Here is a 25,488-nt window from a genome sequence, read left to right on the forward strand (position 1 = left end):
TGTTTGTGCGCGCACCCGAAAACCTTTTGCTTGTTTTCGTTAAGCTTGAAAGTGGACGGGTCGCTTATTCAAACAGTAATATCAAAGGGTTAACGTTGACATTTTAGTCCGCCCAACAGATCGCAGAACCAGTTGATAGCATGAAAGGAGATGTTGAAAATATAAAAGATGGGCGTTTCGGTAGCTGGTGGACCACAGATCATGAGAATAAAGAGCTGTTTGAATAGGGGAAACGGATGGTAAAAGCTATAATTGTATTTGCCTCGGCAAAATATCAGAAAGGACTTTTCTCTGCCCTTTGTATGTTATTAGATTAATTCCTCGCGATGCCTTCTTTTTCCTTTCTAGGCGCGTGGAGAGAGGATGGTGGACCAGTTGGTCTTTGGTTTCAGTAATCAAATTAACAATTTGCTACATCTTTTAGTCACAACTCGCGTGTAGAAAGAAAAAATTAACATAAAAAAAGACGAGGCTGACTGAAGGAGAAAAAAGATAATTTAAACGGAGCAGAAATGGTGAAAAATCAAACTCGAAACGCTTGATGCTTTCATTCGAGTGACCTCATAACTTTTATCCCTCTGTTGCATGGTGCATCTAGAGCGTATTTTTGTTTGTAAAACCACAGGTGCAACGGCATTTCTTGTTTCCATTTATTTATTTATTTGTTTGTTTGCTTGTTTATTCAGCACATAGGAAGTATCATTGTAATTAATATTTTAGTTTAAGTACTGATGTTTTGAACTTTTATAGGTTTGCTATTTGTTTTTGCTTATGCTTTACATACGATCAGTAACAGAGGATGTGGCCTTAATTTTTTCACGGTAAGGAAGACGTGAGAAATCGTCTTTGGCGGATAAATTTGACTAAGCGCTTTTCTTTCAATCGTTCGTCTATTTGAAATAAATTTATACAAAGCCTGTTATACAACTTGTAATCAAAAAACGTTGGATAGCCACAGTCAAGAAATAATTCTTAATGTTTTTTATACAATAAAGTTAGAATAATGACATTTTCAACATTTAAGAAGTCTACATTACGCATGACTTAAATATATTGTGCTATCCCAAGACATTACAAAATTATGTTCCGCGGCAATTTTGCAAGATAAGAGGTCTGATGATTAAGCTTTTTTTTTCCTGCGAATTTGCTACCCTTATTATCCAAACGATAATAATAACGACAACAACAATAATAATAATAAAATACACAAACAAATGAACAACTTGATCAGTTTAACTTTATTATTTTTGCATGCGGTAAACAAAAGTTTTACCAAAAGCCGTGTTTGTTAAAGTGTATAGTCAAATAGCCTAGCTTAACATCCAAACTTTTTTAGTTGTCCATTGTTCGAATAATGATGATGATATTTATAATTGATATTGAACTGTTACCAACGCGTCATTTGCGCTCCACAGTAATTTCCGGCTACATTCTTCAGAATGACATAGCTTGCACAGGCTATGTATCCTGGTGAAATAAGCATGTAACATTTATTATAACCACAGTGGTCTCTTCAGCTCCTGAAAACCAGCGAGTACCAAAGCAGTGTCGTGCAAAAGAAAAGTGAAACGGAGAGAAGAAAAAGTAAAGGAGACGGGGAAATACTATCGAAAATTCAGCCCAAGGTACACCACCGGTTTAAATGCTTAAAAGCTTGGGGAAAATTGGATCAGGGAGAATCGTCACCCAACTTTCATTATTTCCAAGTGGTGTGATTGGATTAAAGGGCAAGATGGCGGTTTGAGCGAGAGGGCTATACGTGGTGGAGGGGGCTGGCGCGTAATGGTGGGGTATTAAATTCTAATTAGAGATGCAGGGGATCAATGATAGGGAGGTTGGACAGCCCGATCCCCCAGTGCCAGCCCAATAGACTGATGAGTTATTGTCATGTAAAAAAGCGCTAGCAATAAGACCCAAACGCCGTGCTATTGTCCAAGCGGAAAGAGCCAAGTTTATTATGAGGACTATATGCTCTAGAGACCTGGGGCTAGGCGGCTCCTTGGGAGGCTTTTCATAAAACAAGGCTCAGCTCCTATAAAGGAGGGCAGTTTTTGAGCAGGCGCCGAGCAGTGCACATCTACCCACGGCACGAGCCTCCTTCAAACAAGTAAAAATTCAGCCGCCACAAGCTCCCCAACTTCTTCCGCGTTTTGGCTTGCTTTTTTCATGTGCTCCTCGCCAATTTAATCCAATTTGAATTTGACGTTTGTGTGTATTTTTTCTTGGGAGTGCAGCTTTCCTTCTCCACTGAGCCTTTTCAATGTATAAAATGGAGTATTCTTACCTCAATTCCTCTGCCTACGAGTCCTGTATGGCCGGGATGGACACTTCGAGCCTGGCGTCAGCCTATGCGGACTTCAGCTCCTGCAGCCAAGCCAGTGGCTTTCAGTACAATCCCATCAGGACGACGTTTGGGGCCACCTCTGGGTGTCCGTCGCTTACACCGGGCTCCTGTAGTCTGGGCACCCTGCGGGACCACCAGAACAGTCCGTACGCCGCAGGTAAGCCCAGAGTCACCTTTAGTTCGCCAGCTGAGAGGCACAAGAATCATGGCCCCGGTATATAGGACGCCTTGATTGCTTTCGAAAATGGAAATGTGTTTAGTATTTACCAAACGAAATTTGCTTACACAAATGAAAGAATTTATCACGTTAGAAGCGATTGCAGGCAAGAGTAATTCAGTTACGGGGTTACACTATCCCAGTCACACCCTAACCGCCAACAAAATTATCTTAAGCTGCCAAAATGATAGGCATAATTTATTTACTTTGCGATGAGACATAAACCTTCGAAAATAATGAAATAACCAGGGACTTAAGCTCATTATTGACACTGGATTGAAGTCGCAGTAACAACAATAGAATAGATAGAAGCATTTATGACAAGTTTCCAATCCAGTCTCCTATAACATTTAATTAACAGCATTTCACAGATAACAGGATTACTCCAGATTTTCATAACCTTATCTTTTTCACGATTTTATCTTTTCTTAAACAATTTATAATCCAAGTAACCATTGAACACGCTTAGTTTAGAAACATTATTTGAATTATTTCATTTTCATTATGTGAATCAACAAGTTGCATGTTTTAATTCAAAAGATTTAAGGTGACATTTAGGTACATTTTCTTACAATTATTCTTTCACAAATGGTTAACATCTTATGTTATGACTTATGTATTTCAACAGTCCCCTACAAGCTGTTTACCGACCACGGAGGTTTGAATGAGAAGCGGAAGCAGAGACGCATTCGGACAACTTTTACCAGCGCGCAGCTCAAAGAGCTGGAGCGCGTGTTCGCTGAGACTCACTACCCAGACATTTACACACGAGAGGAGCTCGCGCTAAAGATCGATCTCACCGAGGCTAGAGTGCAGGTGGAATATCCTCCACTTTCTTCTTAAATTTCTTAAATTTACAACAGAAAACATGACAAAAAGTAAAGCCGTGCTATACAATATTTCCTGACAAGAACAATAACGTTTTAGTGGTTTATTTTTATGTTTATGTTTATGCTTAATTTATTCTATTTATTTTTTTGTGGTTTAAGAGCTATGTAGCATTTCATAGTTCCCATGCTATACATTTCAAAATGTTAATACAGTTATGTGCAATAGTAATAATGATAATAAAATTAACTTTTCTTTATTAATATAATGAACATTCACACTAAATAATGGCATAGTTTGTATTGCTCAGTACTAATGTAAGTACAATGAAACACGAACAATGCAATGTAAAATATGTTTTAAAATATGTGATGCGCAATTTCTACAGGTGTGGTTCCAGAACAGGCGCGCCAAATTTCGCAAACAAGAACGTGCAGCCGCCGCCGCAGCTGCTGCAGCAAAGAACGGGTCTGGGAAGAAATCTGACTCGCGAGAGGAGGACAGCAAAGAGGCAAAGGCTACCGATCCTGACAGCACTGGCGGGCCCGGACCTAACCCAAACCCTACCTCCAACTGTGGTGGACCAAGTCCCACCGGCGGACAGGTCAGCGCCACAGGGAACGGCCCGGTTGAACAGGTGAAGACGTCAGTGGCTGGTATGGGAGGCACTGCGCCGAGTCAAGGTTGGGCCTCTGCCCCGGGCACCATCACCTCCATTCCGGACTCTCTGGGCGGACCGTTCGCTAGTGTTCTGTCCTCATTACAAAGACAGAACGGAGCCAAAGCCACTTTAGTAAAGACCAGCATGTTCTGAGTTAGTGCTTGATGCAGAAAAGAAACGACGACCGCGAGATTCAACAAACAAACAAGTAAGCGTTTACTCGAGTCACTAACAACTGATAACTGGAAAAAGGAGAATGTCAAAAGAAGGAGAGAGCCCTGTATCTCTACCCACTGGCGTGGAAAAAATAGACCACCTCTGGTCCTCATTTGACTACTTTCGACGCCATTGGTTTACACCAAAAGCTGGATAATAATACCATACACATTATGTTAACATTGTGACCTTATCCGGACTGTTTTGTTTTGGCTGTGGTCGTCGACATAATATCTGACGAATTCAAGTAAACTAACCAATAGACTGCGATGCGCGATCCTGCTGCAAAGAAACCCCACGAAGGACTCATGAAGATACAATGTCATTATTCAGTGTCATTATACATGTCATTATATCTTGGCGCCATAATTATTTGTTTACATTGACTCTAAACGTACCAATAGCGCAAGTTACATGTCTGTATTACAGAATACTGCCAAATGTGGCACTCTGTTATATATTTTTACCTATAAATTTACCAAGCCTTAGAGCCAGGGGCTCTTGCAAACATTCATCTACATATTTACTATTAATCTAAGGCAAATTGTTCTTAAAATGGCACAAGTACATACTTCATTGTTGACAGAAATACGTAAACGTTTTGTGTGTCTTTCTACAGCTGTGTTTTGTGGCTCAAATTGTATAGTGTTAAAACGTATTGACGTCCTAGATAAACATAGACCACATCCCCCTTGTAGTTCACCGAGTCTTTATAATGTTTTACAAGTTACAACTGGCGCATTCTTTGGAGGAAAAAGGGAATGGATGCAAAACATTGTATTTATTTTCTATATTATTTGCATGTTGTCTTCTCCGTCCAATTTTATAATGATTTCACCTATTTTGTGAGCATAATGTAACACGTTTTTGTCCAGGATTTGAGAATTATTTATATGTAGGTAATGGATGCTTATATTTAAGAAGGAAATATTTCTACATGTGCACATAGTTTTTCAGGTGTACCATTGACATGGCTGTTGATGATAAAAACGATTATGATGCTAAAATAGTATTGTCCCGTTTCCTTTTTAAAGTATTCACTTAATTTAACTGAAACATTACTAAAACACAATATTCATTCAAAATCTTCATTCAAAAGATCTTTATTTGCATTACTAGCCTCGGACGACCGAGAGGGCGTATATCCTGTTCAGGACCTTGGACAGCCGCACAAGGCGCCGGGCTGCTGATATACAGTTTCCGGGAAATGATGCTTTCACGACACTGAAATATATAGACACTGTTGTTATTGTTTTTATAAACACAGATATACAGACTAAATTTCATTAGCAGTTTCAGTTTTCATTCGCAGAACTCCAAAATTCATAGCTTTTCATACCCCCCCCCCCCACCACCACACACACACACACATTGATTTTGCATAGTTTGCTTTCTACAACATATTATAGTATATTCTGTATTATATACAATAGACAGAAATGTATACTGCTAATTTTCCAGATAAAGTGCAATCACGTTCTTAAGATCATTCTTATAACATCGAAGACAATAAAGCAATACAATGAAGCAAACGTCTGTTTCAAATCAGCATATGGATGACTTAATAAAGCAGTATTTAAATCCAATACAATAAATGATTACAGTAAGGCAGGGTTTATATATATATATATATATATATATATATATATATATATATATATATATATATATATATATATATATATATATATATATATATATATATATAAAACCGGATTTCACGCGACGTTGTAGGGGACTCTGCACTTACTATTCTAATAAGTTGCACGCAGAACAACACAACGACATTGCAATGACGGACATCAGCGCTGTGGCAAACTAGCTATGAGCAATCCATATTTACATACAGACACACGTTTCTAAGTCGTCTAGTTTGATCTAAGCATTTGTTACTGCCTAATAGAATGTGTGCTTTGCTTTCTATTGCATGCTACTGCAGATCAGCTTCGTGCCACAGGAGATATAAGTTTAGTACAAAGAAGCGAGCACGGAAGCGCTCATTTTTGCACATAGTTATTTAAATTAAGGGGGAAATTATATTGTTTAAAAAAAAAATCAGGGCCGTGTCTCCCAATAATTATGCATCTAGCGCTGAATGTGTCTCTCTACACGCGAGGTTATAATAGTTTCAGAACGAGTGAGTAGGCGCTTTAAGTGCTAGGCTACTTAAGAGTCGCTGTCTGTTCATGAAGAGCTGAAAACCATATAATGGCCTATAATTTTTGCGTAATATTAAAATACTCTTTATTTTAACAGGCAGGAAAGGTTTTTTTGTTTGTTTTTTTTGTTTTTGTTTTTTTTTCAGTGAAATGTCCACATAACTAAATACACAGTTTGTGTGTAAACCAGCAATCAATTATAATCCACGTTGCCAGTGTTTTATTTTTTGTAGTTAGAAATCTAGAGGAGGGCACAATGGATAGGTGAAGGCTGTCCTAAAGACATTTACTAATCAAGTGGTGGTCTACCCTTTACTCTCCAAAGTGACAACGGTGACAACTATGCTGCGGTGAAGAGAGTGTAGATGGCCGTTTTTCATACATGGCAAGCCTTTCAATATCTCCGCTCCTCTCGATACAGTTGTATGTACGGTCATTTCTTTCTTTATACTAACTACAGGTACGAACGATTTTATCTAATAATTAATTGTAATGTATTTTATTATATCCAGCGAATTAAAAACAATTGAACAATAAACACAATTAAATTAATTATAAAGAACCTAGCTATTAAAATCACACTGTAGGTACAAAATGCGTTGGTCTAAAATGGAGCAGGTTGGTTGCATGACGCTGACTCCTTACAAAACACTTCACAACAAGTAGACCAGAAATCAATTTCAACTACATTTCTTCTTTCAGTTTTCTCTGCATGACGAAGGATTTCAGAAGTTTAAACAGTGAATTACAAAGACATATTCAGATCTAAACTATTTTATAAATTTATCAACATAAAATAAACATACATACTGTCCATCTACTTGAAATACGCTTTCAAGTAGATGGACAGCATTTTAGATATTGCCTATGTATTTGAAACACGAATTCGATTTTGCATTTTAAAGTAATAAAAGTTAAAAGTAATCTGTATCCAAATACATTTAAGTTTTGCATTTTGTTATTTTCAAAATAAAATACCAATAATGCGCTAGTAAATCTGCTGAATTTCTGTATCAAGCCCCCAACCCCAAATTCGCGTACTCGAGCTGCAGATGTAACGGCTAGCCATTTTCTGCGTTTCTGTAGGAAATATGGTAAGAAATAATAGATTTTTCAATTTCGAAACAATCAGAATCGGAAGTCGATTCCAAAGTTTGGGGAGAGCCTCACTGAAATCGATATAAACACTAATTTAAAAGTTATTCGATATCCCAAAAAGCTGGTCCAATTGCAGTAGTAACTTGACTGTTACAACACTGCTGAAAATAGTTAGTAAAAAATAAAATTAAAAAACATAAGCCCACATAATCCATCACATAGAAATAACAACAATAATCGTAAATATTAGTTCGGAATTAATTCTTGAAAATCTCGGAATTAAACCTGAAATGAATACCTGGAAGTCGATCCTGCAATTTCTGAAAGTTAGACAAATGTTATGTATTTTGACAAAAGTTAACTTCCTTTACACGATTAAACGATACGACTACACTTTGCTGCACGCAATCAGCAGCCAGGTATTAGCTAGTCTAACCATCTTTATCGTAATTTCTTATTTCACGGTGGACCACATTGAGAAAGAAGGGAAGTGAAAATGAATGTTTCTAAGCAGTTGCGCATGAAATGTTCCTTTTGAATAGGTCCAGATAAATTTAAGCCTTTGCGTAATTTAATGGCTAATTTCACATGTAGGCCTATTTTGTGTATTTTCAAAATTATTTTCGACAATCTGTGGTGTATATTAATATGGTGTATACTGATGTGACGTATTTAAATTGAGGCATTTTGTATTTTTATTTTTAAAACATTTAAATGTATTTGTGACCATCTGCAATTTCAGGTACAGCAATTTTAAAAATGGGGAGGGGGGAATGGGGGTGAAAATGTTTTCTTTTAGCATCTGATATTGTTGCTGCTGAATTGAGATTCAGATGTCATGAACTATAGAATAACGAGTCTTGTCAGAGAGAAATAGGGATTGTGCCTTCGTGTGTAGTGTAATACTGTATGAGGGTATGCAGCACTGATGATGACTTGACAGTTCTGGTTATTCTGGATTATCCTCTTCTTGTGGTGGCAATTCATTTCAGATTTCATTCTTACAGATCGATAGACAGTAAAAGAGAGACAGAGAAGAGGAGAAATAAGTATAACTCAATTTTCTCTATGCAGCAGACACACGATGTAGCCAAAAACTAAAGAACAATAACTATTACTTCTAAAAAGGGTGAGGCCAATACAGCATTTGAGTTGAGTGTGAGCGCCCTCTCCTGGTACTGCCTGTTATCATATCTGGTTGGAGAATAACAAGAGTTTAGGTTAAAGGAAGAGAATAAATTAGTTTTATTTGCTAATCCACATCAAACAGAATAACATTATTCATTACTTCAGTGCATTAACTTTATTCTTCAGGATATATATATATATATATATATTAACATAAACTGGGGTTCTCAGCTCTGTCCCTCATGGGCAACTTTTCTGCTAAGCTCTGAACGATAGTAGACCTCGAGGGCTAGAGTTAGGAACCCCTGGCATAACCTGTCTGGTGGTGTCTAAATCAGTTAGAGTGCTCAATTAAACAGTTCACAACTCTTACTTGATCATATACCTTCCTACAATCAGAAATGCCTAGGTTTGACCCACTATAAAATTTAAGGTTACTTAAAGTCTGTAGCAATCCTCTTTCCTTTATCCTTAAAAGTAATAAAAGAATATTAGTATATCATATAATCATTTTAGAAAAAAACATTTAAAAAAAAACAAATCTACATAGTTCTACTGTACAATTTGTATATATATATTGCCAAAAATATATATATTTGTATATATATTTGTATATATAACTGGCAGCTTACATCCATCCAGCCATCCTTCTATTCTCCATTCTGTCTACGGTGTCCATTCTAGATGGAAGGCCTGACCATCAGAAGGCTCACACACATTCACACTCTCATTTACACCTGCATGCAGTCAATTTACTTTACTCAAATTCACCTATGCATTGGATTGTGTGGGAAACCAGAGCAAAATGGAAAAATAAAACAACACAAAAAACTTCCAACCTGTACACACAAAATGTGAATTAAAAGTTCTCTTAAGGAATAGTCCCTTTTTTCACAGCATAGAATAGTCTCTAAGAAAAGGCAGAACAACTAAGAGAAATAAAGATGTCTCCTCACAATAATCATACAAAATTGCTAGCAAACAATGCAAGTCTAGAAGGACTGGCACACAAAGTCAAGTCAAATCATCTTTATTTATATAGCGCTTTAAACAAAAAAGATTGCGTCAAAGCAACTGAACAACATTAATAAGGGAAATAGTGTGTCAATAATGCAAAATGACAGTTAAAGGCAGTTCGTAATTGAATTCAGTGATGTCATCATGCAGCTCAGTTCAGTTTAAATAGTATCCGTGCAATAATTTGCAATCAAGTCAACGATATCGCTGTAAATGAAGTGTCCCCAACTAAGCAAGCCAGAGGCGACAGCGGCAAGGAACCAAAACTCCATCAGTGACAGAACGGAGGAAAAAACCTTGGGAGAAACCAAGCTCAGTTGGGGGGCCAGTTCTCCTCTGACCAGACGAAACCAGCAGTTCAATTCCAGGCTGCAGCAAAGTCAGATTGTGCAGAAGAATAATCTGTTTCCTGTGGTCTTTCCTGTGTTTCCTGTGGTCAAAGTGTGAATGTAACTAAACACTTTCATCTTAACAGCCAGTTGGCAATAGCCAGCAAACAGTTGTAATGTAAGCTAATGTGGCATCAATTCAGTGGCCATGAAGGGCAAAACAGATTACAATTCTGAAAAGAAAAAAAAAATTACACACGCAAATGCAAATCTAAAAAACAAAGTAACAATTAAACATTATAACAAGTCAGAAAACACAATGGCAAATTCAAAAACAAAATAAGTCAGAAAACTTAAAGACAAATCAGACAAACTGGAAGAGGTATGTATAGTTTGAGACAACGCCATTGGTTAGGGATTACTCACCGCTGACTGGACGAGACATCTGTCAGTCAACATATACAGAAAGAACCAGTCGAAAAACAGCAGAGTCCTGGTAGAAAGTTTGGAGATGGTCTTAAAATAGCTCAGTTTAAATGTATTATATGAACTGTGCTTACTATGGAAAAAACATACAGAGTGTCTATTTATACCTGTCCAAATAACCTGCCTTATTACCTCTTTTGCATTGGTATTTTGTCCATTCTAAGCTGGAATGAAAATGGTATTCATTTTACCACATATACATACCATCTTTTTTAATCCTACTGATCTAAGTGAACAAGCTGATACTACTGCAAAGAAAGCTGTAAATTTGGGTACAGAATCCTCCCGGCAGACCTACTTTGAATTCTTACATATTGGATAAGTTGCAATAAGAAAATGACATGTGTACTAACAACATTACCAGCAATTAATTAATTCATAACCCATTCAAACAAGATTTGATCAAGTGTTGTATGCCAAATGTTGTTTAGGACATTCAAGACCAACTCATGCATTTCTTCTGTAGCAAATTAGCTTAAAGTGTAAATATGAATAATTCATTTTAACTGGTTATAATTAATTATAAATATTTAGATCAGCTGCAGAATCAATATTACAATCAATTACTGCTTGGCCAGCCAACATTCATTTTAATTTTATGTCAAGTCTCGTGGCCATAGAAAATAATTTTCTTACAGTACTTATGCATTAACAGAAATGGAAACATGGAAATGAAACTATGAAAATAGTCAGTTAGCAGCCTAAACAGAACAATTAGCACCTTTGTAACAAAGGAGTCCACACCTGTGGCAGTGAAAAACTTCGGGCCACCGTATCTTTGGTTTACTTTCGTTTTCACTTGGAATGACTGGGCGGAGTTTTCAATTAACGGCGGAAGGATGGAGGATATAAAGGAGATGTGACGTACCTGAGAGAAGCGCGTCATCAGAAAGTTTGTGTGCAAGGTTTACAGGTGCATTGTTAGGAGTTCATGGGTTCCAGTGAGGAGTAAAAAATACGGCCGCTTGGAGTATCTTTCCCTGTGAGTGATGTTTGAGCGGCGTGGAGTTTGACTAAACTTAAGCGTGATGCTTCCAGACCGTCTGTATTGGTGGAATATTCCAACAAAAAGCTGGCCGTTCATCCTCCTGTCCTGGTGTCTGACGACAACCTGCTGTTTCAGCTTCCTTCACGTTTGCAAACTGGAATGACGCGGTTTTCTGCACGTACATCTCAACTTCACGTGTCAAGTGAAAAGTTGTGAGCTTTGTTTTTTTATGACCTTTTTTGTCATGTTGTTTTTTTTCTCATGGACATTATGGAATAAATTTCCCTTGTGAATTATTCCTTGGACTGTTTTTCATTATTATTATTATTATTATTATTGTAACAGGTGGGTTTTTTTGCTATCCTGGGTTAACTTATAATTTTTTTGACAGGATTTATCTTGTCTGGCGCCCGAAAATTTTCTTTAAAAGCGTTTATTTGAGCTAGGGCGGCCACCACCGTTACAGAGTGGCGCCCGAACAGGGACTTGAAAACTTAAAGACCTGAACATTTATTGTGAATTGTTTTGTTGGGGAATTATTGAAACCTTATGGTAAAATTGTTTAGGGTTATTTTTTTTTTATACAAAACCTCTCTTATTCCCACGAGCAGTAATCAGAAGACGGACCCAAGAGAGGGAGGGTCACTGAGTGGCCTTTTAACTTCTGGCAAAGTCACACTTCTTGAAAAAGAAAAATTTGTAATTTCATGTGGGAAGTTGTTTCTTTGTTTGAAAGCTGCCTCATTTACATGATCAGAATGGGCTGGCAGTTTGATGTCAATTTATACTTTGATTAATATAACAAGTAAACAATGCACGTTACGAGGAGGTGATATACACCAATGAATAGGAGACTAAACAAGGATTATTTTGATATCAAGCATGGTACCAATAGGGTCACATTATCTAATAATTCACAAGGCATATATAAACAGTATACAGCATGAAAACAATATACAAAATAATAATAATCATGGATGCACATAAGTTTTTCAGTCTGGTTCATGGGCACCTGGAGATTTGGTTGCTCACCCTGCATGTAGTGTAAACCATTAAATATGAATATAAAAAATATATAAAATAAATAAATAATAGTATTATTTCACTTTATTTAGTTAGTTTTTAAATAAAATGATAAATAAAATAGTGTGACAATACTATTATATTGTAAATATATAAATATTTTATGTTGTTGTTGAGAACAGCTCCAAGGACAGGATAACGTCACATGTTGTCATTTAAAAATTACAGTAATTACAATATGGCATAAATGCAGCATAAGTCCTGGGTATACTTCACTTTCCTTGTTCTGTTCCGTCTTGCTCACAGCCGCATCCGCTTAGCTTTCAAAGCATACTCAATTGCAGGTAAGCGTAGATGGATGAGCTCTACACGTGTGCAGTACCACTTTCTTGACTTGCTCTGTCTCAACATTCACCTCGTACCTGCGCTGATGTACACGGACCATCCTGATGACGAAAATTGCATCAAAAAACCTTGCGTGGACCATCGACGGCCAAATTATACATTGGGCTTTATCCTAAATTTTTGGGCTTTATTGCTGCTATAGTCTCTGTGCCGCTTGAACAGCATGTTGACTCAGGCCCATCGATTTTGAAGCATGTCAGTGTGAATGAAGTGTCAGTTTCTCATTTTGCTCTGAAATTGGCAGTGCATAGCCTAGATCTATGCTTTCAGTTTGGATGGACATCTTATACAGTGTCACAGTTGGTTGATATAGTTGATATGCCAGCACTGCCCTAGATTCGACCAGGAGTCAGACGCCGGTCTGCCGTCACACAAGGAACCCTTACTCAAGTTGGAAGAATCTGTCATGACTGCTTTAAATCTAGAGACCAGCCCCAGCTCTATCCCTAACTAGTAGAGATGGGAAGATTTCCAAGAGGTAAGGGCCTTGCTGCAGCTGTGGGTCACTCTGAGACTGAGGCATTCCTGGGTACTTTCAGGTAATGGTGAAGGGGCCGCATGTACAGCTGCCATTAGACCCAGCAGCCTTTGTCTTGATGGGGAGCAAGATCTGACTGTGAACAATGCCGTGAGAGGCTGAATTTTTAAAGAACATTCTAGTGAATGCCAGGCTTGCATTTGGGGCAAATCGAGAACTGCACCCAAGAAGGACATTTGCCCTGACTTGCTGTGGTCAGCTGGAAGCAACTCCATGGCTCCATCTCATTTAATAATTTGCAAGACCCATTTTGATACACCTTGAATGGCTTCCCAAGCCTGGCTTCAGGTGATGAGGGCCTGGAGTGATTCAAGCAGTAGGTCGCTGCACTGGGGTGGGGAACTGACATTCGCATTGCTTTGTTCTTCTTGTGATGGTGTTTGTTTTTTATTTATTTATTTATTTACGTTTTGGTTCACTATAGTAGTGGTGAACTGCTTAGGTGTGTACCCATTTAGTGGGGCAAACCCAGCACCAGCAACAAACACAATGCCCCCAGTGCCCTGACTGACCGTCCACAATTCCTCCATTTCTGAAAAGGCATTATGACTTCATGAGAATGGATAACACTATATTTGTGGCTTTCATTAACTGACAGGAAGGTCACAACTCCACTTGCGCACGTTGGCATGAAAACTGATTTTGTGCGGCAATGTACAGGGCATACAGGGGTTCATGAAATGGGGAAACTGAACACAGGAATGTTTGAACAGATTTGGAGCATATGCAATAAAGCAACAGTGGACATGTTCACATCCCAGGACAATGCTCAGTGCCATTTGCCTTGCATTCTCTTTCACGCACTGCCTGCATTTATGCCTGAAGTTGTTAATTTTAGTGTTGCTCTTGAGTTAACAGCCTTTTATCCTTCACCTTTTCCCTCAGCAGAACAGCAAAAGTTAAATGCATTATGCCCAGTGCACTAAACAGCACTTATTTTTAAATCTTTTTAAAGGGGTCACAAATACAGCATATTTGTGAAGTAGGATGTTGGTCCTCACTGCATATATTTACAAAGTTCTATTTTCTATTGCAATGTATTTTAAAATGCAATTTATTCCTTTGATGCAGAGTTACATTTTCAGCATCATTACTTCAGTCTTCAGTGTCACATGATCCTTCAGAAATCATTCTAATATGCTGATTTATACATATGATATAATACATTCAAATAAAAAAAAAATATTTCAGATTGAAATAATATTATATTTCACAACATTACTGTTACACTGTTAATAAAATAAATGCAGCCTTGGTGAGCCTAAGAAACTTAATTAAAAAATAATAATAAAAATTGCAAGGTTCCCAAAGTATTGTGCACGTGAAACAAAGAAATATAGACTAGATTAGATTTTTTCAGCATTTTATTTATAAACATACAGTATACTGTAAAGCCATTGCATTTGAATTAAAATTATCTATTTTTGGAAAGTGTGTAGTGTGATAGTGTGTTTGGATAGTTGTATTTGAATAAAATAATTTACATTTTAAAATACATTAAAATAAAAATAATTATTTCAGATTGTAATAATATTATATTTCACAACATTACTGTTACACTGTTAATAAAATAAATGCAGCCTTGGTGAGCCTAAGAAACTTAAAAAATAATAATAAAAATTGCAAGGTTCCCAAAGTATCGTGCATTATGCAGTTATTTTAATATATTTAATATATTTTCCCATCTTCATTCTGATTCAATACATTTTATGCATGTGAAACAAAGAAATATAGACTAGATTAGATTTTTCAGTATTTTATTTATAAACATACAGTATACTGTAAAGCAACTGCATTTGAATTAAAATAATCTATTTTTGGATAGTGCATAGTGTGTTTGGATAGTTGTATTTGAATAAAAGAATAACTTTTTCCCTCCTAAACAACATATAACTTGCCCTGTGTCAACCTAAAGTTATGATGAATTAAACATAAACTACATGACCAGACCCTATAAGCACAGAATGGCTGGCTAAATAAATCGTGACAGAAGATTAAATAGCCAACTTGGTCAAACTGCTTTTCATAATAATAATAATAATAATAATAATAATAATAATAATAATAATAATAATAATAATAAAAAATATTAAAATAAAAAAAACACTTCATATGCTCTTCTGTTCTGTACATAATTCAAAGATGCTAACATTGGCAAAAAAAAAAAAAAAAAAAAAAAAAGGTGTTAAATTTAGCCAGTAAGTATGTTATGATGGGCAGTTCATGAACATTTTAAATCACCGTTTGTATTGCTTTGTAATGTTAAATTCAATCATGTTCAGAATACTAAAACAAGATATTTCTTTTATAAACATTTTTATGTATGTTTTTCCAAAACCAGTTTTACGTATCTTTAAAGCCAAAACAAAAGTAGGCTTTAGAAAAAATTATTTTCAGGAAAGTGTTGTAGTTTGAGCTATACATATATTTAAATTCTGCTTAACACAATTGCCAGGGGGAAAAAAAGAATTTACAACATGCTATGAAAAAGGTAAAACTGAGTGTAGAAACAGTATTTGGATCCAAACTCTTATTAAGGTTTCTCATGTAGACGTTGTATCTCTCCTAAGGCACAATGCTTCAGTGCAACAACTTCCCAAACCCTCAAACAACTGAAGGACAGCTATTTGCATGAAAAAGCTGCTATATGAATATGGTTGTTTTCTTAATCAGCAATCACTTTACATGCAATTGTGTTTTTTATCAGCTAAATGTACTTATGTATAAAAATACAAACTTTCCTCCAGATAGGAAATACAATGATCAGGGGGTATTTAATTAAACCATAGTTAAAGATGATCTTTTTATCATGAAGCTCTACGAATGCTAACATGTTATGTTTAAATAAAATAAAGACAACATACAGTAGGTGGACAACCAGAATGGGTAATACCGCCGTGTGTAACTTGCAGACAGGAATCTCTTGATAGTTTTCTTTAACAGATTTTGGTGTTTAAATCCACTCCAAAAAACCAAACAAACAAAAAAAACAAACAAATGTTTGTTTATATATTTATATATGTGTGTGTGTGTGTGTGTGTCAAAACCAGTCAGGGTAAATTTTTTTAAATTGAGATTTATACATCATCAGAAAGCTGAATATAAAAGCTGTTAGGATATGACAATATTTATCCATGATACAACTATTTCAAAATCTGGAATCTGTGGGTGAAAAGAAAAAAAAAAAGTAAATATTGAGAAAATTTCATTTCATACACACACACACACACACACACACACACACATATATATATATATATATATATATATGCATACTCTTTGATGTATCTATCTATCTATCTATCTATCTATCTATTTATCTATATATATATCTATCTATCTATCTATCTATCTATCTATCTATCTATCTATCTATCTATCTATCTATCTATCTATCTATCTATATATATCCACCCAGAAATTCTGCTCAGATTCTTCTTAATTATTGTTATCTATTGATGGCTCAAACTTTTCATTTATCATCAAAGAGTATGCACTGTCCAAAAACTATTTTCTAGCTTACACACAGTTTTATTAATCAGTTATACAGTCAGTTGAGTCAGAAAATTGGTTTTCACTACAGTCACATGCTTTTTTGTGTTGGAAAAGAAAACCAGAATTGAAGACATTGCAGTGGTTTCATGTTAAATGTGCTTGTATTCACATATGCATTCACATATATAATCTTTGTGAGGACTGGGGGTGACAGTATTATGGGTAGATTTCTTTGCTCCCAAAATCAATCAGCTCACAAGGTTGTGGGTTGACCAGCAGCTAAAAGACAAGAGAAATTAAAACTCAATGATTTATTAACAATGGTCTGAATTATGAATTCAACATACATTCATTATTTTGCTTCCAGTGCAGTGTTGCTAATAGGAATTCTTTTTTCTTCTCATTTGCTACATTTGAATAAATATCAGATGCAAGTCTGTGTAACTCACAGCGGGAGCGGATATAGCATTGATGGCAGTTGAGTAGACCGTTTCTGATCCTCACATCTGTTCCTGTGCTGGTGTCACCCAACTGGCCCTTACAGATTCCACATTAGAGAGAGAGAGAGAGAGAGAGAGAGAGAGAGAGAGAGAGAGAGAGAGAGAGCAGATCCATCAGATATTTAAAACTCTTTAAAACCAGGTGAAACTGCCGTATCTATTAGGGGAACACAAGAACTGCTGTGTGTTTGCTTCTCAATATGTGTCTGCCTGTCACCATAGAAGAGAAAACACTCAACCTGGCCTGATCTGATGTTTCCAGCACATGTAGATTATGTTATGCCATATTACTGTATTATATTACTTATGTATATTTTGCCTCTGTAAATCTAATACTTTATCTTATTTAATTTCTAACTTATACACTTATATTCATTGTGCACTACATGCTTAATACTTTTTATATATTTTATTACTATTATTTTTTTTCTTTCTGTTAACACATATGCGCGCTATTTGTAAGCAGCCCAGCTGCAACTGCTTTGACAATACAAATGTATTGAAAAAAGTTTTTAAAGCTCACCTAAATTGAAATTGAATTGAAATTGAAAAATTGAAAATGAATTGAAATTGAGAGAGAGAGAGAGAGAGAGAGAGAAGGAGAGAGAGAGAGAGAATTTGAACAATTCATAGTATGAAAACAAAAATACAAACATTGTAAAATAAAATGTTCTCATTACTTCAACCTGTTCCATCCAGCAATGTGTTATTTTCAACCCTTTAAAAGTAATCTCTTTCTTTACAGAGGAATAAAAATTTAAGTTTTTTTTGTTTTGTTTTTTCTGTCTGACAGTTTGACACAAGAGGAAAGAAAAATCCAAAGTGAGATCTCTTTAACATCTCTCTTTTTTTAAAGCTTCATTTATGAGTTTTAGGACAATATTACAAAGAAGAAAACAAAGTAAAACAAAAGACAAGATCAACTTAATACAATAAAAAATACAACTAAATAAACAAGTAATCACAAGTTTGGCTTAGCAAAACAATTAAAGTGCACAATCTGTATGATACAAATGCAGAAACAAAGACTCTTTATTAAACTGGTTAGATGAACCTCTTAGAATGTTTGATTTTTTTTTCCAACTTTAGGAAAAAGAGGACATCACAAATCCATTGTGTTGGGATTGGAGGCCTCTGATCTTTCCACTTCAGCAATATTAATCGTTTGGCTAAGAGCATGATAAAAGCTATACAATCAGATTGTATCTTTGTAAGATTATATGATACAGGAGTAATTCCAAAAATGTCTATCAGCGGGCAAGGTGAGATCGGTCTACCCAAGAAACCAGAGACAGTCTTAAAAACAGTGGCCCAGAAGCCCCTAAGCTTTATACAGGATCGAAACATATGTGCATGAGATGCTGGGGTAAATCTACAGCGATCACAAGCAGGATCTATATGCTGAAAGTGCTTAGAGTGCATTTCAGCTTTGTCCAGTGTACACAGTGTACAATTTTGCACTGCAGAAGTCCATGTCATGCACAGACTGAAGATTTGTGTATTCTGTATAGGACTGATTCCCAGTCCTCATCCGAAATAAAAATTTCTAAATCATCTTCCCACCAAAATTTTATTTGTGAAAGGGATGTATAGACTGGGGTCAAATTTTTACAGTACAGTGTTGATATAATGCCCTTCCATCTTGGAGGATTCTCCAATAAATTATCAAATGGAGAACAGGGAGGTGGAGCAGAAAACTGAGGGAACATTTTACGCACAAAATCACCAATCTGAAGATAATGGAAAAAATTATTCTTTGGAAAATTTAACTGCTCATACATCTGCTGAAATGAGCAGAAAGACCCATCATAGTACAAGTCATTAATTTCCCTAATGCCTTTAGCATGCCAAGATGCAAAAGACTTTCAATTATCGAGGGGTTAAAGACATGATTAGAATGAACAGGGGATTTGTCGCAGGGAAAGGAAAGAGGAGCATAAACTAAAGCTGCTAGGGAAGAAGACAAGCATGAGGTAGACTCAACTGCTACCCATGACAGGGAATCTGCTCCAGGATCTTCGTAGAGCCAGTGCAGTATAGGGTCAATATTTGAAGCCCAATAATAACATTGAAAATTAGGCAAAGACATTCCGCCCAGTGGCTTTGCCATTCCATATAAATGAGGTGAGAGCGCTATCCAGCCTACGAAAAAATGAGTTATAAATAAAAATAGGACTGATAAAGGAAGTGAGGCCCAGCGCTTTAATTCCTGTTCAACTCGCTCCAATAAACGGGTGAAGTCTTCAGTAAAAAGTTTAGAAAAAGTATTAGATACATGTATACAAAGGTATGTAATTGAGTGGGAAACCTTAAATGGGAGAAAAGAGAAAGAGAACTGCCGGGCAAGCATTGTTGATGGGAAACATTTCACTTTTCTGTAAATTCAATTTATAGCCGGAGAGCCTTCTGAACATATCAAAAATTTTGAGGACATGAGGAAAGGATTCAGTTTTGGAAATATATAAGAGCAAGTCGTCCGCATAGAGACTTTATGCTCTCGTCCTCCTCTGATTATATTATACCAGCTATGCTGACTGAGATCAAAACTTCAGGTACAGGTGAAGACACAGGATGATAGAGAATGTTGAATAACCATCTTACATTAAAGAATGAGAGTCTGTTTTTAATGAAGCCAGTTTGGTCAGTAGAAATTGTACTAGGAAGAAATGTTTCTAATCGCAAAGCAAGAATTTGGGCAAAAATTTTTATATCAACATTTAAAAGAGATATTGGGCGATATGAACTACACGTATGGGGATCTTTGTCCTTTTTCAGAATTAAGGGAATTGAGGCTTCTCGTAGAGTTTGGGGAAGACAGGCTAGATCAAATGATTAATTGTACATATTTAACAAAAGGGAAGCTAATTGTCTAGAAAATGTAATTTAAAAAATCAGCTGGAAGGCCATCTGGCCCAGGGCTCTTGCCACTTTGCATGGCTGAAATGGCATCATGAACCTCATTTAAAGAAATGAGAGAAGGGTCTGGCTGCAGACTTGCACTTGCACTCTCAGACTTTCATTCTCAGACTTGCACTCTCAGATACTTGCACTTCCGCAGGTGACGTCACTTGCAGTCTTTTTTATTTTTTATTTTGTTCTATTTATTTATTACTTTTTTTTTAATCTCTTAACATTTTACAACAGTAGCCAGGTGGTGAAGACAAGAAAACAATCGCCACTTGCACTTACCGCTACCTGCGACATCATTTGCAATTAACACAAATTGTGCATGTTGCCAATGGAGACAAGACGCTGTGGTGCTTAAACGATTAAAAATTATTTAGTACCTTAACGTACAGGGTTCCCGAAGAAAAAGACAAGACCCGCAAATCCGCGGCCACAGAACAGCAGAATATGAACGCAATGCACAAAGTCTCTTGTTAAGCATTTTCCTCCTGTAGAAAAACATAAACACTTAATAAGGCTTAATGTATTAAGATACATTAAGTGCAATTAAAAGATCCAATTCAATATTTATTATTAATTAATGTACTACAAGGCCAGCAGATGGCCATGAACACAATGCGCAAACTTTCTCTTGTCCTCCCATACAGCAAAATGCTTAATGCGGCATAATAATCGATGATAAAGACAGTTCAGTAGCCTATATTTCTTGTTGTTGACTCAAAGTATATACAGACCATCAAATATGAACGTGCTATTTTCTTGAAACTACATAAAAATCCTCATCAGACAAACAAAATTACCCCAACTGTTGCCCCAACTAGTCAAACACAGTTGTCTGAACAAAGAATTTCATATTGTGAGGCTTTGTGAGTTCCCAACATGCATTGCAGCATGAATAAATTATGCAGTTACTGTTATAACATTATTGGTTTGCTGTTTGCTGACTTCATTTTAACTTTTTTGTTATTGTTTTATCATAATTGTTAGTTATTTGTTGTACTGTGATGTAAAGAGCTCATATTTGTAACATTTGTTGGTTGTCACCATTCTTGAGGTTTGTGTGTCTGGTTTTGAGCCCTAGAGAATGTTCAATCACTTATGTTCTTTGCCTGGATATCTTAGTCTTGTAAGTTGTCATAAACAAAGACAATGTTGTCTGTGACTTTTGGTGTGGTGACTTTGTAAATGTTTTTTTTTTTGTTCCAGGAAACAGAAAAAAAATATTTCAACAACAGTAATTGTTGTTTCAGCTGCTGTGACAAAAATATTTCTATTAGTAAAATAAAATCAGCATTGCATGAACAAACAAATTTACATTGGCTCAACAAAGTATCTTTATTGAGCAGAACTAAAAATCTATTGTTAAATCTATTGTTTACTGAATCAAGTTGCCTTACAGTTTATTTTTTACAGTGCATAGAAAATCACTAAATAAAACACGTAATGTAGCTTAATGGACAAAGACAATGATATAAAAGAGCTGTAGAAAGTTTATTCTATATGGAAAAATGTTTAATGCAAGACGTGTTGCGTATATTCTGGGCTCATCTGCTTGCCTGTACATATTAGTAATGTATATTTTAATAATGAAGAGGAGCATATTGAGTTTGGTCTTTATCATCTTAGTCCATTATGCCACATTATACCACGTTTTGTGGTATGGGAGGAAAATACTAAATACATATTCATTAAATTAATAAACTGTATATTGAAATTTTAATAGCATCTTAATACATTAAGCCATATTAAGTGTGTTTTTCAATGGGAGGAAAGCGTTTAGAGAGAGACTTTGTGCATTGCGTTCATATTCTGCTGTTTTGTTGCCATGGATATGCGGATCTTGTCTTTTTCACCTACAGATGACTTACAGGACCCTGTACGTTACGGTACTAAATTAGTTTTAATCGTTTAAGCACCACAGCGTCTTGTCTATTGACAACACGCACGATTTGTGTCAATTGCAAATGACGTTGCAGGTAGCCGAGAGTGCAAATAATAATAATAAAAATAATAAATAAATGCATCAAAATAAAAAATAAAGACTGCAAGTGATGTCACTTGAGGAAGTGTATGAGAGTACAAGTCTGAGAGTGCAAGTGCAAGTCTGCAGCAAGACCCTCTTGGGAAATAGGGCTGTCCAGAAACTGCACAGCATCAGTAATGATGCAAGGTAATGAGAAATCTTTGAAAAAATGATTAAAGTCCACATAATCAGAGGTTTGTTCAGAAGAATACAATAACCGATAAAATTCCAAAAATGAATTATTGATTTCATAATGATCTGACAGTAGGGTATTGTGTACTTTAATAGCTGGGATGATAGGGGAAGCAGAGGATTGTCTAAGCTGGTGGGCTAAAAGCTTGTTTGCCTTCTCTCCATACTCATAATAAGTATGCCTTGATTTAATCAGCATCTCCTCAGTGGTAACAGTAGAGAGAGTGTCAAAATGAGTTTTTAAGAGAATACGTTCTTTAAGTAAATTGGGTGAATTATTTACATATTGATTTTCTAACTGGAAGATAAGATATGTCAGATCTGCTATAGATATTCTCTGTTTTCTTTTCAAATTACATATACGATATCATTTGACCTATAATATAGGCTTTGAATGTTTCCCAAAGGGTGCTTTGTGTTATATCTGGGGTAGCATTCATGCTGATAAAAAAGTCTATTTGGGAATAAATTGTCTGGACAAAATCCTAAATAGTTAGTAGGCGTACATGCAGCCTCCAGAGTGGCTGTTGCATGCATCTACATTCTACACTCAAACCTCAGGCTTAAAGTAAAAGGAGAATGGTATCTGCAAAAAGATTATTTTAGCTTGTAAGCTATCCAGGAGAGTGTTATGACCCCATATTTTCCTTCTTTACCTGAAGGTGGCAGGATAACATGATCATCATGTGACGTCACTGTTAATTGGATAACTCATGGGTGGAGAGTATGGCTGAACTGCCCAACAATACTTGTTCAGAGGAGTCATTTGCTGCAACTTGTTTTCTTCTTGGTGGTTATTATTTATCAACATTTCTTGCCCTTTTGGATTGTTATTTTCTTTTGTTTATTAAATCCCTAGACACTGTAATATTTCTGTAAGAGATAATTTTCTATTGATTAAATAATCTTGCAAGTCAAACAATTCGTTTGTATGTGTGGACCTCTTTATGTGATGATCGGGAACGAGCTGGCCTTGACAGTGAGTTATAATTTTGTTAAGCTTAGAAGGACGACCAAGACCTTTCACATTCCAGCTTACAATGTTGATGACCCTGCTTATAGATATAAAAGTGAGAGAAAACTATATATATACAGAGATGTTGAAAATTAACAAAAAAATAAATAAATTTGGATTGTGCATTGTACAGCATATAGCCACAACATGAGGAAAAGGAGAGAGAAAAAAATAATAAAATAAAACAAAAAATTCAGGAAAAACAACAAACCTGTAACCCCCACCCACTTCAACATGTTCCCGAACCAGCTAATGGCCTAATGGTCAGAGAGTTGGACTTGTAACCAGAAGGTCGCAGGTTCGAGTCTCGGTGCTGGCAGGAGTTGTAGGTGGGTGGGGAGTGAATGATCAGCACTCTCTTCCACCCTCAGTACCCATGGCTGAAGTGCCCTTGAGCAAGGCACTGAACCCCCAGTTGCTCCCCGGGCGATGGATATAGCTGCCCACTGCTCTGGGTGTGTGTTCACGGTGTGTTCACTTCTCACTGCTGTGTGTGCACTTGGATGGGTTAAATGCAGAACACCAATTCAGAGTATGGGTAACCATACTTGGCAAATGTCACAACTTTCACTTTCACTTTCTGTGTAGGATACACTAGCAAGAACTAAACTAAGTGCATCATCAGGTGAACAAACATAAATTAAGTCCACAGACCACAGCCTATCCACTTAACACTAATCAATCAAATCAATCAAATCAAATCAGTTTCAGACCAAACTTTAGACTACAGTCCAGTGCATGTTGATTTTTAGAAGTAAAAAAAAAAATCATAAAAATAAATAAATAAATAAATAAATAAATAAATAAATAAATAAATAAATAAATAAAAATAAAATAACAGTCTGGTCAAGACAAAGTGTAATCTTTTTAGATAATCACAAAGATAACGTATATTGCAAGATTGCGGGATTGACAATGTCCTCAAAAACGGCAGAAAAAACAAAGTGTTCCCAGCTACTCCAGTGAAATTTCTGTTCTGTTTGCGTCAAGTGTTTTTTACGTACTTCATCGCTTTCTGTGGATCCATGAAAAGCTGTGTTACCTGTCAGAGTGATTAGAAATCGGGTGGGATGACGAAAGCCGAATCGAGCACCATGAACATTCCGCGGACTGCAGATATTTGCCCACTTCACCGAATGCTGCTCTTTTCTTGGACTCGTTTGCTGTAAGGCAAACCTAACACTAGACAATTTTAAGGCCAATTTTAAGGCTGATTTTAAGCCCGATTTGCATCCCCAAATGATCGGGCCTTATTCCCCGATTCTCACCAATTATCAAACAATCCAAAAAAACCAAAAAATCCTCTATTTCATTACGACAATAATATTCTCCCGAATGATACCAATCAAGAAGGAGCGTCACCAAACTCAAATCCTAAATATCAAACAAGATCAGATCAGAACACGTTATCAGAACACGTGCCAGGAGAGCCTGCTGACAATGTTGATTGTCCTCTATTTGTTTTTACTTCTCTAGTCACGTTTGATCTTGCGAGTCTCTGTGAGATCAAGAGTCACTGTGAAATCATTCCTAAAATCATCAGGTGTGTGGTCTCGTGCTCTGGTCAAATTGTCTAGTGTGTGCGTTCAGAGGTTATAAGGCTAAAAATCGGTTGAACTGTCTTCTTGTCTGTGGTCTCCCATGGTTTTAAAATCAGTTAAGATTTGAAAATCGTCTAGTGTGCAGCCAGCTTAAGATCAGAGAAAGACAGGTTTTCCCTTATAGGTCAGCCTTCCATTTTGACGCGCCCTTTGGAGAACCTGTTTACTAATGTGGTAGAAGTGGACCCTGATAATGAAGGGCCTGTTTGGTTGACCGGGTTTGGGCTTTGTCTAACCTCTCTCTCCCGGGTCCTCACCGCCACACCTCATCCTTGTTCCGAGCGGGTCTCGAAACTGTGTCTCCAGCAAGGGAGGTAG

The 25,488-nt window shown here is 36.4% G+C and overlaps 2 protein-coding genes across 14 annotated transcripts in view; one reads left to right on the forward strand and one right to left on the reverse strand.

Moving 5' to 3' along the window:
• Window positions 1–1,800: 1,800 nt before the first annotated feature.
• Window positions 1,801–5,285, forward strand: phox2bb (paired like homeobox 2Bb). Its single transcript, XM_019072129.2, has 3 exons — window positions 1,801–2,501; window positions 3,190–3,377; window positions 3,778–5,285. Exons 1-3 carry the CDS (start codon window positions 2,261–2,263, stop codon window positions 4,201–4,203), a joined length of 855 nt encoding a protein of 284 aa, XP_018927674.1. The 5' UTR covers window positions 1,801–2,260; the 3' UTR covers window positions 4,204–5,285.
• Window positions 5,286–16,952: 11,667 nt separating this feature from the next.
• limch1b (LIM and calponin homology domains 1b) overlaps window positions 16,953–25,488 on the reverse strand; it is a 235,788-nt gene continuing 227,252 nt past the window's right edge. For 11 of the 13 annotated variants that reach the window (XM_042737758.1, XM_042737757.1, XM_042737756.1 and 8 more), the window contains 2 exons: window positions 17,382–17,484; window positions 16,953–17,211 (listed from right to left, as the gene is read on the reverse strand). In XM_042737758.1, the coding sequence (XP_042593692.1) occupies window positions 17,186–17,211; window positions 17,382–17,484 (129 nt within the window). In that variant the 3' untranslated portion in view covers window positions 16,953–17,185. Of the gene's footprint in view, window positions 17,212–17,381; window positions 17,485–20,719; window positions 20,828–25,488 lie in introns of those variants that run through there. The other 2 variants (XR_006156392.1, XR_006156391.1) reach the window with 1 other exon arrangement.

This window comes from Cyprinus carpio, chromosome B14 (assembly GCF_018340385.1).
Source record: "Cyprinus carpio isolate SPL01 chromosome B14, ASM1834038v1, whole genome shotgun sequence".
Lineage (NCBI taxonomy): Eukaryota > Metazoa > Chordata > Actinopteri > Cypriniformes > Cyprinidae > Cyprinus > Cyprinus carpio.